At 41.0% G+C, this 16,537-nt stretch overlaps 1 protein-coding gene across 3 annotated transcripts in view; it reads right to left on the reverse strand.

The window, feature by feature from the left end:
- PCDH17 (protocadherin 17) overlaps nt 1-15,327 on the reverse strand; it is a 98,856-nt gene extending 83,529 nt beyond the window's left edge. For 2 of the 3 annotated variants that reach the window (XR_003519257.2, XM_035726791.1), the window contains exon 1: nt 10,291-15,327. Coding sequence is in view for 2 of the 3 variants with exons in the window: in XM_035726791.1 (XP_035582684.1) it covers nt 10,291-12,867 (2,577 nt within the window). In the remaining variant the exon portion in view is untranslated. The remainder of the gene's footprint in view (nt 1-10,290) is intronic. The other variant, XM_027590511.2, reaches the window with a different exon arrangement.
- Nucleotides 15,328-16,537: the final 1,210 nt, after the last annotated feature.

A 16,537-nucleotide genomic window follows, 5' to 3' on the forward strand; every position in this document is an offset into this window, starting at 1 on the left:
GAATGGAAATAGGTAGGGTGTTAAATCTCCTGTTAGTCATCCCAGTATCAATATCTTTATTATGGCCCTTTAAAATTCCTATGCATTATGTAGCTTTAGGATGAAGCATAGAAGAAAATATACTTGCACTGACTTCTGCTGATTAAATATTATTTTATATTTCAAAAGACTGCACTTTTCTTTTTACCTCCCAGTCTGTCCTGCTTTTTCCAACACTGCTAAATTGTCCTACTACCATGTACTTCAAACTTAACCAGGCAACAGAGGAGTGTGATGGAAAATATTATCTACCCCTTTGCTAAAGCATTACATGTCAACTTTTCACCTAAGGCAAAATGTAATGGCTGACTTGTGGATCTTTATTTCTAGAGATTTACTATGGAAACACTGACATAACCTTTAACCAGAGCAAACAGAGCCACTCTAATAAGCAGGCAACACCAAACCTAAAAATGAACGAGGAACAGAAAGATCCTGGCAGGAATTAATCTGCCATTTTCACACATCTGCCCGAGGGAGGTATTGTAATTGCAAAAATTTACTCTAAGACTGCTGAGACTCATAGTAATTATGTTTCTTTTTTTTTTTAATAGAAATAGCCACAGGTGGTAACAAATTGGGTTTTGAGATGGGGAACTGGGCATGCATTCTAACCCAAATTACTATGTAATTGTCTTAATTATAAAAAAAATCATAGAAAGTCTATTGCTCAAAACCAGAAAAAAGAAATACTCCTTAAATGTATTCCTTGCCTTTTAGTTCCCTCTTAGTTTCTCTCCACTTAGGCATATAGCTTCGTTTGTTGATATTGGCACATCTGATATCAGGGCCACACTGTAGAATAGGCTTTTGCCAATAACCCTTAGAAATTCCTCTGAGTGGGATTTGTGTAATAGGATAGTTCACTTATTTCCTGCCTTATTACCATCTAGAGATAAATAGTAGCTTTCCTAGAAGGTCAGGATCTGGAAATGTAGCTAATAATTACTATTATCCGTGCATCTGCCAATGCTAAAAGTGCAAGGTTATAGATTTTTATTTCAATCTAACTGTTGTTTGTTATTTTTCTTACACACACACACACACACACACACACACACACACACATAATCTCAATAACCCACTATCTTACTCTACACTTAGATTCATGCATTAGCACCAAAATATTATTGTTTTTTAAAACTGCAAACATATTCCAGGCATACCATGCCAAGTAAGATTCAATTATCAAGTGTACCTCCAAACTTTCTTAATGAGGAAATTCGGATTTAATCAACCAAGATTAAAATAAGAGATTAAGTACTGACTTAAAACAAAATACATTAATGTAACAGAAGGTCACATAAAGCTTAAAATAATAATAAAAATAAAGCAATCAAGTGTCTTGCCTTGAAATTATATGAAGATAATTTTGTATGTAATCTTTAATTCCATCTTAATGATAATGATAATAAAAATAAATGATTGATTTCTCTTTCATTTTTCATGACTTTAACTCCCCTTATTCACACTCTTAATGCAATAAGTTGATTTGCGATAAACGTTTTTAAAATAGATGCAAAACTGCAAAAGCAAAATAGAAAGCAAGAGTTGTGTGTCTCAAGAAGACACCACAATAGAATTCACCAATATTTAGACAATATTCTGTTTTTGGTGACAGAACCATGGAAATCAAAGCAAATAATTTTTAAGGATGTTTGGAAAGTTTTTCTGACAAATGTTTATACAAAGATATATCATTAAGCAATTATCAGGTTTGAGATGGAAAATAACCCCTTTTGGAACTAACTCCCTTTTTTTCCCCCAAAATACTAAATGATAATAGTTTTTCTTAGTAAATTTTGCTGAGATTTTAATTATATTATGTCTCAAACATTCTAATTTCTTATTGTCATATCATCCACTGAAATGGAAATATTGGCACTAAAGCACATATTGGCCACTTTACACTCTGGTAAGAAAATCCTTCTCATGGTAATCGTAGGTGAATTTCCTCCATAGATATCAGTTCTGCAAATTGGAATTGCTCTGGTGAAATAGCAAAAAATCTATTGAATATTCAGTCATAAAACAATCTCAGTTTACCCTGATAAATTATGCTGTGTGAAAAAGAAAATGAACAGATTTAAGCAAAGGCATTTATATTGGGGTCTGTGAATTGAAAAGAAATTTATCTTGAAGGTAAAAACTATCATTTAAGGTTTCAAAACTGACGCAAGTGTTCATCCTGCAAATAAATATTTAGGAATTTATCTAAGACAGTGATAGTGTAAAAGTGGGTTACAGATATAAGAAATATATTTAAGCCACTGTGACCATATCTGCTTATAATAAAATACCTGTTGCATTTCCGCTTTATAAAAGTAAGCTACTGGAATTTAGGGAACATGTGTATATTTCAACTTGAGTTTTATTGAATTGGAGGGCATGAAAATTCTAGGTGTAATTGTAATCCAATCACTGTTCAGCAGTGATTATTAATGATTCAGGCAGAAATACTGGTAAAGAGGTATATCAATTGCTGACTTATGCCTAAATTATATTTTTTAAAAGTTATCACCAAAAGAAGCTGAAGAAAATATATCTAAAGAACCATAATTGTTAAAAGAAATTATTTAGTCACATTGTAAGTTAAATCTGTTATTTAAAAATATATATATATGCCACCAAAATAGCATTGGAATTTTTCTGAATATAAAGTCATTATCCACATTATGCATTAATATAATTTACAAACATGTAATCAGTGTTTCTTAAAAACAATATGTATCTACAAAAACAATTATAAAGTTATAGCTTTGAAAACTTGAAATAGAGTTTTAATGCTCTCACTTTCAAATTCTACAAAGGCTGCTTTTAGCTGATAAAGTAAACAAGAAATTGTCCTTTATATGGTCCCTTTAATGTATTCCAATAATTAAAAATCAATCAAAAACATTATAAGTTTAAAAAATAATAAATAAGGTTCAGACAGAGTGTATTCCAGAGCCAAACAAGCTTACATAATTATACTTATCTGTACCTTGCCCATTTTGCTTCCAATATAAATATGGTTCTTGAATATATTATTGAGTAGAAACATAAAGAAAATAACATGTCTTTAAATATTTCAAAATTACTAAAACAAAATGCATTTCTAATACACTTAAGTTATTTTAATATATTCTATTCCTCTAATCAAACCAAGGTCTATTTATGTAGATTAGTTACATCTAAAGTCTCATTTACCCAACCTGTATTTATCCTTTGATCACAAAGCTTGTTAACTTAAATGGTCTTTTATTGTTATAATTCATTTTCCCATAATTATGCTGTTTAACTGCCTTATTTTTTGAATAAATATATGCAAACGCGCCAATCATATTCAGCCACAGTTATGCTAGATGCTCAATGAACTGTAAGAGCCATTTCACTACAATAAAACTGCCTGGAATAGATCCAGGGCAAGGCCTACAAATACCAGTAATCAGAATGTTACTAAGACCAGAACGGATAGAAGTGTGTCACATGTATATCAAGAGATTCTCTCAAACACTGTCTGAAACCAATTTTACAGTCTATTACTGGAAGAACTTTGTGCATATGAGGGAAAGATGCCACCCACACAGCCCACAATTTTGCATCTGTCTTTTTGTCTATTTTTTTTTCTTTTTTGGCTTTACCTAAAAAATATTGAACTTCTACAGCAGCAAGGAAGCACACAAGAAAACTTCTGCTTAGTCACAGCTGGGAATGTTGATGTCATTAAGGACTTCTTTATTATAGATAATTTATTTCAGGAAACTAAAGGATAGCAATATATCACTGTCAAAGCTGGTGGTGAAAGCTATGACTAACCATAAAATACTGTGCGCCACTGAAGGAAACTCTTGTCTACGTCTCCTTTATTAAAATAGGTTGACAATAGATTAGTGTAGGTCTGATGGACTTTAAAAGTGTTTTGTAGGTGGGTGGCAGAAGTCACAGTATCTTCAAACTGATGGGCAAAATGAACTTTATGCCATCCTCTAACAAATATATAGTCATTGGTTAAAGGAATTCAGTACAGGGGGAAAAAAAAACAACTTCCCTGATGACTTTACTAAAATACGACTTTAAGATAATGCCCTGTGGGATTTATTAAACAGAAGTATCACTGAGGGGAATACATTCTGGAGCAATGACTAATATCATAATTAGCAGGTGCATTTGTAAGAATTTACCCACTATTGAGTGTATTGCAAGGCTTCTCAGCATAAGGAAGTTAAGTTTTACTTCCTAACTGGCATGAGTGCAGTTCTAGAGGCCTCCTCTTAATCCTGTGGTTGTTTCATCATCAGGATCAAGGTATATATTCTCACAATGCCTCCAGCCATCCCACCATCCTCCTGAAAGAATCTGAAACTTCGATGAAAATTTTTTTCTCTTCATCTACATAAACTCCTGCCTATTGTCTGCTGAAGGCCAGTCGTTCCTCAACTTCTTCTCTGCTCTAGAACAACAGGCTCTACTTTAAGGAACTTGAAAATGTGTGAAGTTTGAAAACAGCGCAATCATCAAGTTTTAACATATTTTCAAAGAAAAAATGAAGGTTTGAGGTCATCCTTAAAATGAGGAGAGCTGGAGCGCCTGGGTGGCTTAGTTGGTGAAGCCTCTGCCTTTGGCTCAGGCCAAGATCCCAGGGTCCTGGGATGGAGTCCCACATCCAGCTCCCTGCTCTGAGGGGAGTCTGCTTCTCCCTCTGCCTGTCATTCCCCCTGTTTGTGCTTGCTCTCTGTCTCTGTCTTTTTCTCTCTTTCTCTCTCTGTGTCAAATAAATAAAATAAATAAAATCTTTAAAAAATTTTTCATTAAAAAGAGGAGAGCTGCCCTGGAACTTTAAAAGGTATAAAATGGGCTAATATTTGTGCTTGAGTATTTATATACGTTATGTGGGAAATACATATACATGGATACACATACTTTAATTTTGTCAAAAAGTATTATGATTCACATTTTCATAAATATAGACAGAGCCAAACTTCAGGGCAATAAGTGCATATAACTCTTTATTAATCTTAACATTAAATATTTTCTTAATTTATAAACCTTTTATTTTTATAAATATATTTCTATTGCATTGTATTACATAAGCAGCACTAACAGTAAAAAATGTGAAGCCTGATAGTGGTAGGAAAACATAAGAAAATATAAATATTATATTTGTAAATAATATTAAATACTTATCTGGCATTTTTTAAGTTTTTTTTAATTTTTAAAATATGTACATTTCTTAATCCTTTAATGAGGTATTTGAGATTATTTTAAGAGTAACCAATTTATTTTAACCTCATATATAAATCTATATGCACTGTAAAAAAGTGAATAATATATAACTTCAAATTTATTAAGAAAAGTTTCTAGAAATTCTGTTTGTTTTTATTTTATTAATGTTTTTAATGTGTTCTGAACAATATGGTCACAGGTGATCAATAATGTTTTAGAACCTGGAAATTTTTTTCTTGACTAAAAGTGATGTTCAAGCAATTGAGATTGGAATTTTAGGACATACTTTTCTATGATCTGATAGTTTTCATGATCGCACACAGCCTCAAATAACATGAAGATGCCAGGAATAAAATTCCAAAATCATCCAAGTGGACTTGGATATGATAATATTTATTGAAATTATAAAATTCACTCATAGCACTTAAGTAAAATTATGAACTCACTCATACACTCAGAAAAACTTAAAATTATCCTACAGACTGATGAGTCATCATCTCAGTGGAAGGATGATGGAATATTTTACCTGGCTGGCATTTTGGAAATTTTGTTGAAAACTAAAAACTAATGGATGAAGAGGTTATTACCTATGAGTAGTTATATGAACTAATTGTAAAAACAAAGTTCTCAGGTTTCTAATTCATATAATTAAAAAAAATTATACTTTTGTGTTTTCATGTATTGCAAGATAAACAAATGCACCCAAATTTATATTGGAGCTGAGATTTTCGTAGGTCCACACAAAACTAAGAATAAAAGTAACAATGTATTAAAAATAATGATAATAATCTGAATTTTGAACTCTTCTCCAAAGAAACTCAAAACACCTTGATGGCTGATTATCTTTTCAGTTTTTTTGTACCTTATTTATACTATTTTTAATATATGGTAAAACCGAAAAAATGCATTATGATTATGTACTCATGTTAACTTAAAGTAGGAATTAAACTTTCCAACTTTTTAAAAATTAGAAAAAAAAAAAAAAGGCAAGTGGAGAAGACAATCCTGGAGGCCTGCTATAGGAGAGACATCCCCTTCCTATTTAGCTCATCATTCCCCTTATAAGTAGAGACGTATATAATGTTCATGGAAATGAGTGCATGTAACTAATCAAACTGTACTATCTTAGAACAACATTGTGGAAAATTAACCTCAAAATTATATATGAAGAAATTGTTCACACATTTTATGTTTGTTATTGAAATCACTAACATACTAGGATATGAACTTTTAAAGATCACCATCTTGGGAGCTCATCAGTCCCTATAGTCAAGAATCTCTTGTGTTAGAGAAGTGGGACTAAAGGCAGACAACGGATAATGTTGCTAGTAAAGATATACTTTTTCTTTCACATTTTAATTCCAAAATACTGAGTTTATTGTCTATGCTATGCTACTTTAATCCTCTATGCTGCAATCTCATTTCTATATATTTGGATTGACTGTATTTACCATGTGTTTAATTCCTTTTTATTGAAAAGGCCATGCACATATATCAAAAGGATTTTCTCTTCCTAGCATAACAAGTCTAAAGTCAATCTTAATGTGAATCTCTTAAAATTCAACTATAAAACACCACATGAGAATGTATTCTTTTGTAAAATTTATTTTAGTAGATCTTATTCTGCTGGCTCTATATATTTTCTTCTATGAGTTCATATTGAAATGACTTACAGTAGTACTACAAAAAAATCTGAAAACACAGATGTTCAAATAAAACTGGAAATTCTCCCAACAGTGAAGAAGTCCCCAGCCTCTTCTCAGCCAGGCCTTTGTTGAAAACACCTGTTGAGAAGTTACCCTGAGACTGAACAAATAATTCTTGATAAGCCTCGATAGGCAGTAACCTGTGACAACTAGTAATGATCTCTACTTGATTTTAGATTCTCATATTAACATATGAAATAATTCACATGAAAATTACTATGAAAAGTGCTTTTATAAATTTGTATAACAATTTATTTGCCTTACCTACCACAAAATCTGTGCTCCTATTTTTCAAAATCAGTGTTATAGCTTTAAAATGAATAAAATATTTCATTAACACAATGTTGTATTATGACTCACATTATTGAGGATATTTTAATCACTAGTCTATCATTCAAACACTTTATTTCATCTGAGAAACTTGAAAAAAACCCTGAATAAAATCTCTTCTCACAAACCACTGTTTCTACATAGTGGTTACATGTGTAACCAGCTTACAGGATTGTTCTGCATTCACTTTCAATAAGAATGCTCTTTGCCCAAGAACCCACAGAGCTTAACCTTAAAATTTAGACCCCGTGACTCACACAATATTATTTGATACTTTAAAAAATCTTAATTTCAGTGGCAATATGAGTCTTCTACATCCTGAAATTCCTAAATTTCATACCAGTGTATCTCAAAACAATTACGAAATACGTTTCATTCCATCAATAGAAATACACTGTGCACTTTCTAAACAGGACAAACATACTGGAAAATAAAGGTAAAACAGACCTAGTAGTTGCTAGTCCAAGTGCACTCCGTGAATTAAAATACTACCTTCAGAAATACACGTGAGATTAGTAGTGTGTTTCCTCAGCAGACTGTGTTAAATATACACACTGATAAATGCACTTTGAAACAAGGTTATGGATACCTGAGCACTTGAATTTAAGCATGTCACTTCAGCACAAAGCGTTTGTAGCATTCTAGTTTAAAGAAGAAGAAAGGAGGATCACTATAGTTAATTTACTCTGTTCTCAACAATAGGTACTGAGAAAAACCTGGTATACTGAAAAGGAAATTAACATATTAGGAATTTGCAAAGCATTCTTTATAAGACTGCAAAAACTCAGGGGAAAAAAAGAGAGAGTGCCTCTTTTAACAGTTTATATCGAGGATATTTCTAGGGCAAGAGCAATCTGCAACATTGAGTCACCTTGGAAAAAATTTCAAGAACTTAAAACTGAAACTTTTTCTGTGTTTTTATGGCATGGATTTAGATTCTAGAAGAAAGGGAATGGCAAGGAAGTTTGTCTTTTGTTTTCTTTTTAAATTATCTGTCTCTTTCCCTGCATGTATGAGATTTGCTTTGGCTTAAGTTTTATTGCTGAGAGGAATCATCATCATCATCATCATCACCATCACCATCATCACCACCATCCATTCCTCAAGCAATGAACAGCTTAAAGAACAGCATGGTGTAAATACAATACAGGCACCCCTGTCCCTCGAAACCTTCTGGATACTTCCATCCAAATTTGTTCCTCACTAATCTGACCAAGGAATCAGGCTTGCTGATATTCTACTGCACCAACTTCATTTTTACTGGAACCTAAATAAGAATACAACTAACAGCACTTGAAATAGAAGATTAAACATTACTCTGTGATATCTTTGTAGTTGTCAATGGTAAAAATAGAAGAAAGGTATTTAACATACATGTATAGATAAAATGACTGCAAAAGATCTATAAATACATATTTTAACATATCTCCCTAAAGAGATTATCGTAAATACCAGTTTAACACAGTCACAGAAAGACTTTCATAGAAACCACACTATTTTTTAAGGGAGATATTTCTTGTTCACTCTTTTATAGACATCAAAAAATCATGATTACTGGTATACAGTAGACACCATTAAAAGTGGGATTTAATACTACAATCGATACTTTAGTATTCAGTAGCACCAATTACAAGAGTCTGTTTTACAAGGACATTATAATATTATAAGAAAATATGTTTTGCTAACTTTTGGCATTTGTTATACTTCTGTTAGAAAGGATAAGGTTATGAAGTTTTACTATTCATTTTAATAATAAAAACATTACTGAGCCAAGTGTCATTAAAAGGTATTTGCTTTTCAAAGCATAAAATTATGAACAAATTAACTTCATTTGCCCCAAACTAATCTTCCTCCCAAAGTGTCACTTTTAGTTAAACTCAATTTTGAATTTCAAGTAGTGCTCATCCAGAGTAATTTGTATCAACATGCATTTATAATAAGCAAGGATTAAGTTTTTCTGTGACACAACTTAATAGTGGATAAAAGAAGCTAAGCAGTGACTAGACAAAGTACAGTCACCTGCTATTGTTAGAATCTATGTCCATGATGGGTCAGTCATTTAGGGTTTTTTTTGTTTTAATATATCAGTGACTTTGGATTATACTATCTAAAATATATTAAATATCACTTGAAAATATGAAAACTAAATACATCCTGAAATTCCTTTTGGTGGGTCAAGTGCCTTTAATGCCAACTATGCCTCCTGTTTTCAACCATATAAGTTGAGTCTGTGACCCTCTGGTGCACTCTATTCCTTCCTCAATGACTCCAAGAAACAGATCAGGACAAAATAAATATAAACTTCTCATAGACAGTTAATGGTCATTATCCAAAGCCTACATTTATTCAAACTTTTGAAAGAGCTTCAGAGCATAATTTACATATTAAAAGTTTAAACTACACTAAGACATCATGATGCAGTTTCTAGTGTAAAGAGTAAATCAGAGTCATATTCATTAAAACACTTCTTAAAGTATAAAACTGACTTTTTCGGTGAGGAGTGAAAACTTAGCTCAGATTCAGGCTCTGGAATTCTCTGACTAGTTGCTGTTTTGTACTTGAAAAAGTGAACTTCTGAGTATTTGAGTATACATTTCTTTCATTTTTGGCATCAGATTTTTTTAAACAGAATTAAAAAGCAATTTAACTAAAACTTTTTTTTTCTACTCTGGGAATCCTTTGTTATGGAGAGAAATGTAGACCCACAAATAAAAATAAAGTAAAATAAACTCTAAATACTGAACACTGCTAACATTTTTAAGCCTACAAAAATAAACTTTAAAATACAACAAAAGTAAGACTTTTAGACTACTTTAGACTATTTACAGGGGAGGGGTTATGTATGGAATGTGTCGAACAGGTAGTGGCAAGAGTGTAAACCATTTTCACTTAAAAAATTTTCCTCTCTCACTGCTGCTGGCCGCGTGGCTTTGTCCTGTTCCAAAGGTTTCAGGACAGCTCCCCAAACCAGCAATAAAGTCAAGTCCCAGTTAGGCTAAGAGTCTCTTACCTGAATTATGGACATCCGAGTGGCAGGGGTCTCGCTTGCATTAGTCCCTTGTCCGGTGAAGCTGGTGTGGCAGCCCGCGTGGCCCTGAGGAACAGTCAGGTTGTTGGAGGCCGGTTTGAGATACATCACCTCCGATCGGGGCGAGCTGAGGGGCAGCCGGGTCTGGTAGTCGAAGTACATAGGGGAGGTAGCCAGGGAGGGGCTGCTCACCACGTTCATGACATTCATGGCGTTCCTCTCTTCCACCTCGCTCTGCACCAGCATAATATCATTTTTGTTGATTTTTTTCTTCTTGCCCTTGCCCCCGCCCAGCTGCGGGTGGCTGTACTCGGCGATGCGGCAGTTGTAGGTGCGAATCTCCTTGTTCTCGCGCTTGCACTTGACGGCAATGGTGATCATGGCCGCTAGGAGAATGATAGAGATAGTGCTCAGAGTCACGATGAGCGGCAGCGACATGTCCCAGTGGTGCTGCTCGCCGTTTACCCGGGGAACCCCTTCGGGCAAGGAGCCGCTCACGGAGCGGATGATGAGCTTGGCCACCGCGGACAGGGTGGGCTTCCCGTGGTCAGTCACCTTCACCACCAGCTCCACCACCGGCGTCACGTCCTCCCAGAAGGGGTGCAGCGTGCGGATCTCGCCGCTGGAGGGATCGATTTCAAACAGGTGGTCGTCGTTTCCGTCTACGATCTCGTAGGTGAGGCGCCCACTCTCGCCGAAGTCACTGTCAAGGGCGCGTACGGTGCTCACCAGGTAGCCCAGGCCGGCGTTGCGCGGCACCTGCAGCTCAGCGGTGTCGTTCTGCAGCGTGGGCAGCACGATCACCGGCGCGTTGTCATTCACGTCTAGCACCGTCACCCTCACAGTGGCGTTGCTCTCCAAGTGCGCGGGCGCCCCTGAGTCCTTAGCAAGCACCTTGAACTCAAAAGCCTTGGTCTGCTCGTAGTTAAAGGAGCGCAGGGCGTAGATGGCCCCGTTGGTGGGGTTCACAGACACATAGGTGTAGATGGACACGTCGCCGATGTGCGAGGGCAGGATGGAATAGGACACCGTGCCGTTCTGGCCCAGGTCGGGGTCCTGGGCGAGCACGGAGCCCAGGTACTCTCCTGGGATGTTGTTTTCGTGCACCTGCAGCACATAGAGTCCCTTGGTGAAACGAGGAGGGTTGTCGTTCTCGTCCAGAATCTTGACAGCGAACGACTTGGTGGAGTTGAGAGGAGGCGAGCCCCCGTCCCGCGCCACGATTGTCACGTTGTACTCGTCCTGTGTCTCGCGGTCCAGCGGGCGGTCAGTCACCACCGTGTAGAAGTTGTCGTAGTTCTCCTCAAGCTTGAAGGGGACAGAACCTCCGGGCCCGCCCAGGCCGCCGCCGCCGCCGCCCGTCCCTCCTCCGCCCAGTACCCTGCACTGCAGCTGCCCGTTCTTGCCCGAGTCCCGGTCAGTGACCCGCACTAGGGCTATGACGGTGCCGGGCGGGGCGGCCTCGCTCAGCGCCCCCTGGCGCACGGAGACGAAACCAATGGACGGCGCGTTGTCGTTGCGGTCGATGAGCTTGACAGTGACCTTGCAGTGGGCCGGGATGGGGTTGGGCCCCAAGTCTCGGGCCTGTACGTCGATCTCCAGCATCCCATTCTCCTCATAGTCCAGATTGCCCTTGACACGGATCAGGCCGGTCTTAGGGTCGATGGAGAAGAGCTCTCTTACGCGGTCAGGCACATAGCTGCTGAAGGAGTAGAGGACTTCACCATTGGGACCCTCGTCGGCGTCGGTGGCATTCAGATCAATGACCACGGTGCCCAGTGGGGCATTTTCTGGCAGCTCCACCAAGTAGGAGGGCGCCTCGAACACCGGGCTGTTGTCGTTAGAGTCTATCACCTTCACGTTGATTTGCACAGTGGCCGATCGCGGCGGCTCGCCGCCGTCCAGGGCGGTCAGCACAAGCGTGTGGTGGTTCTGCTGCTCGCGGTCCAGCGCCTTCTGGATAACCAGCTCTGGGAATTTGGTGCCGTCGCCGCGGGACTTGACGTCCAGCGCGAAGAGCCCATGGTCGTCGCGCGTGAGCAGATAGGTGCGGAGCCCGTTCTCGCCGGCGTCCGGGTCATGTGCGCTGGTGAGAGGGAAGCGGGTACCCGGCGCCGCGTTCTCCGAGATGTCCATCTCAATCTGGTCCGAGGGGAAGGAGGGGGCGTTGTCGTTGATGTCCTGGATCTCCACCTTGATCATGCAGATTTCCTTGTCGTTGGCGAACACCTCGAGGGACAGCTGGCACTTGGCGTTGTGGCGGCACAGGGACTCACGGTCGATGCGCTGCTTGGTGTAGAGGAGCCCGCTGTCCGCGTCCACGTCCAGCAGGTGCGGCGCTGAGTTCTCCAGCACCCGGTAGCTACCCGACTTGCTTCGCCCGCTGCCGACACTGCCACCGCGCTCTGCGGGCGGAAGCCCCGGCTGCAGTCGAGCATCCTTGCCGATGTTGCCGATCACGGTGCCGGCCCCTTGCTCCTCTGGCACCGAGTAGTTGAGGTTTTTGAGCGTCAGGGCAGGGGCCCATAGGAGGAAACAGCAACAGATGGAAAGGTACATCCCAGACCGGTGGGGTGGGGGCTGGAGCGGCCGGACTGGAGGGGCGAGCGAGTGGGTGCGCGCCAGCCTGGGGTTCGGGCGCAGCGTGCGCGCGCGACACGAGCCACAAGTCTGTGGGTCCTTCCTTCCCTCTGCTCCTGGGCTGCGGCACCCGGCGGTCTACCTTATTCCGCTCAAGTTCCCCGAACCTGTTGATCTACAGCATCCGCACTGGGCGAGAAGCGGCGGCGCAGCGAAGCTGCAGGGGCACGGAGCAAGGCGGCCGCTCCCTGCGGCTGGGGGCGAGCCCGGGGCTTTGTCTCTTCCGCCGGGACTTGGGGCGACTCAAAGTTGAGCGATGAGGCTAGCGATGAGATGGAAATCGTGTCTAGAAGGGATGGTAAAGAATCCGTGGATTTTCCTGGCTCCGCTAGGGCGCTGCAAATCCACTCCCGCTGTAGCCGCCGGAATACTCTTCACATCGGGTGGGGGAGGGAGCGGGGAGGTGTGTCTTCAGGCAGATGGGAAAGTGAAATCCTTACTTGTTTCTCGTCTGCTATGATGAAATTGATGGGGATGAGGAGCAACGGAGAAAGAGTCAGATATATTTTGAAGCTTCGCTGGAGCCCGGTGAAATGTCTGCTGGCTTCGCGGGCTGTTCGGTTTTCAGGCAGTGTTTTGCTGCATTTAGAGATCTAATCTTGCATTGCTGGCTGAGGGAGAGGCGGCGGCGGACTGCATCTCCCAGCCAAGCGTATTTTCTCTCTCTCTCTCTCTCTCTCTCTCTCTCCTTTCCGAGCAGCCAAAGGGAGGGGAGGAAATGCAGCGCAAAGAACTAGTGTCCCGATTTGTAGTTTCCTCCCTCCACCAGGCTCCTCCCTCTCTTCCTCGGAAAAGGCTCTCCCCCGAAGTCAGGAAAGCCACAGCCAGATCAGCGTTTGCGGTATGAGTCTATTGGGGCGGGGGGGGATATATAGCTCTATCTCCGCCTCTGTTCATAGAACACACACTCTGTGATTTCTCTATGCCAAGTCAGTAGCCGCCGCTACCATCCCATTCTCTCCCCGAGAGCAAGGACTTCTCTCGATGCAGTTTAATTCCAGTTTGCTTTTCTTCCCAGGCGAAAGGAAATCAACAGGCAACTCATGGTTGGATGTGCAGATTTGAAGGGGGAAGGGGAGGCGGAATAAAAAGGAAGGGGGAGCCACCCTCCCAGTCCTCGCACACACACTCTCCCTGTCTCTCGCTAGAAGGGAAACAGTCTCTGCATTCACAGGGCTGGGCTGTCAAGTGCCTCTCTTTTCTTTCTATTCAGCATCTCCTTCCAATGGCCCTGCCTCCCAGTCCTCTTCATCTAGAAAGGAAAACCTTGGCGAGGAATAAAAGTGGTGAATATTTGAAGCGAAAAAAGTGCGGGTTTTTTTTTCCCGTCAATTTTTTTTTTTTTTTTTTTTTTTTTTAATAGTAGGAGTGGGCTGGATGAAAGAAACACATCAAGGTTTGGCGTGATGCATTCTGCAGTCTCGCTTTCACACAGTCTCTCTGGGCGACTCGAGGAGGGCAGGGGGTGAGGAGCTGCGGCCGCGGCGGTCCAGCCAGGGGCGCCCACCCCCGAGAGCTACCTCCGAGGGGATGTTAGGCACAGGTCTGTCTACACATTATTTCGGGTTCTTGAGGCGCCTCGACATATGGGAATGACACATCCAGAAATGCAGGTGTTCCGATCTGCCCGATGAGTCAGAAGCAGTGGAACGAATCGTATTCACTCTCGCCTCATGGTCCTCCCTTCACAGACATTAGTTGCGGCTTCTTCCTAACGCTTTCTCTGACTCACTGTATAGAAAGAAAAGCCAGATTCATGTTTTGGAGGAAAAGAAAAAGCGAGAGAAAAGGGAGGGAGGGAGGGAAGGAGGAAGGTGTAGCTGAATCCAGCAGCACTTTTACTCTACCTCTTTCTGCCGGGGTCCGAGGGTCTGGAAAACAAGGCGTCTGTTTTGCTAGGTGTATTTATTTATTTATTTATTTATTTTTTTAAAAAAAAACCTTTCCTTTTGGTTAGGCGTGAGGAACCCCCAAATCTTTCAGAGTCCTGGAAAAAAAGAGAAAAAATCAGGATTCCAGTGACTGTTCACAGCTTAGCCCCGCATCATAGTTCATGATTTTCCTCTCAATGTTCTCTATTCACAAAGTCCAGCACCGGTGTGCATAGTTAATTGTGTAGTCCGTTGTGGAGGGCTTTTTTTTTTTTTTTTTCCTCCTTTTCTGTCACGGGTGGTCTCTTTTAATCTGGTGCCTGTCAGGATCAGCGCATAGCATGCGAAAGACGTGCGGATTTCAAAGCAAATAAATCCATCTCCGAAAGCAAAGCATCGGAGGAAATGAAAGGTGAAAATTCAACAGTTGGAGTAGCGTCTCCCCAGCCGCCCTCTGCCGCTGCCGCATCCGCCGGGCTCGCAGTCCCAGCTCTCGCCCCAGCGCCTCTTGCTGACTGACTCTATTCACCTCACGCCGCCGCTTAAACATTGATACTGATTCCCTGCCAGCCAATCCGCGTGAGGAACAAGGCCCTGCCTCCTCGGCCCACGCCCAATAGAAGGCGGAAAAGAGACTGGCGGGGGCGGAGCCAAGAGCCCCAGCTCTTCGGAGTCATTGATTAGATCAGTTAGATGGGAGACCAGCTGGGCTACCCGAGCCCCGCGCGCCGCCTTCGCAGCGGCGCCCAGGGCCTCGTCGCCGGGTCTCCCGAGTTTTTAACTACTGCGAGAAGCTCCTCCATCGTGTTCCTCCAGAAAAAGGAGAATTAAAAGAAAAAAAAAGTTTGACAGCGATTTAATTTTTTTTTTTTTTTATTCCATGTACACAGGAACCGGAATCGCAGCGTGTTTGCAGAATACGGTAGCTGCGGTCTTCCCAATGGGTTTCTGTACACACACACACACCGGCACCAAACATACACCTATGCCAAGAGAGGCGCAGATCTTCTGGCTGCCTGTGAATCCGTCTGAATGTGGTGCAGAGGGATGTGTGTGTGTGTGTGTGTGTGTGTACACCCGCGTGCGTGGTGTGTGTGTGTGTGTTTCTGGGGGGTGTAATGTGTATTTCAGCGAGTGTGTGTGAATGCGAGCGCGCTCGCGCGCCCGCTTCTGCCGGAGCTGGTGCAAACACACCCGGAGCAGTAGCAATCAATATGTAACTTTCTTTATCCTCGGAGAAAAATCAGCTGTCCCCATGCACCCATGCAAGGAAAGTCACTTGATTATGAAAGTGTTTCAGAAGAAAAGCAGAAGCCCAGTGAAAGAGAGGCCGTGTCTTCCCAGAGGAAAAACTCCTCTCCTTTAAGGAGAAAGGCTCACTGTCAATTCAATCTTTGTAGTTTGTTAAAGCTCAAATCTGGCTAAATAATACTTAGGACTCTATACCCTTTTCAGTCACCCTCAGCTAAGTCCTGATTTAAGGTAAAGCGGACACCACACCCAGTACGCACACACATACACACACACACACGCACACACACACACTAGTTTTCGGGTTTTGTTATTTTATCTTGTTATTGAAGTTCTATACGGCAATCTGAATTTTATCTCAACCAAATAAGTGTTGATAATCACATTTGCCAAAGCTCCTATGCATAAAAGCTGAGCGGAAAGCGGAAGGCAGATCAGTGGGGCATCCGTTAAGATTCATGTTTTGT

The sequence above is a fragment of the Zalophus californianus genome, chromosome 3 (genome assembly GCF_009762305.2).
Source record: "Zalophus californianus isolate mZalCal1 chromosome 3, mZalCal1.pri.v2, whole genome shotgun sequence".
NCBI classification, from domain to species: domain Eukaryota; kingdom Metazoa; phylum Chordata; class Mammalia; order Carnivora; family Otariidae; genus Zalophus; species Zalophus californianus.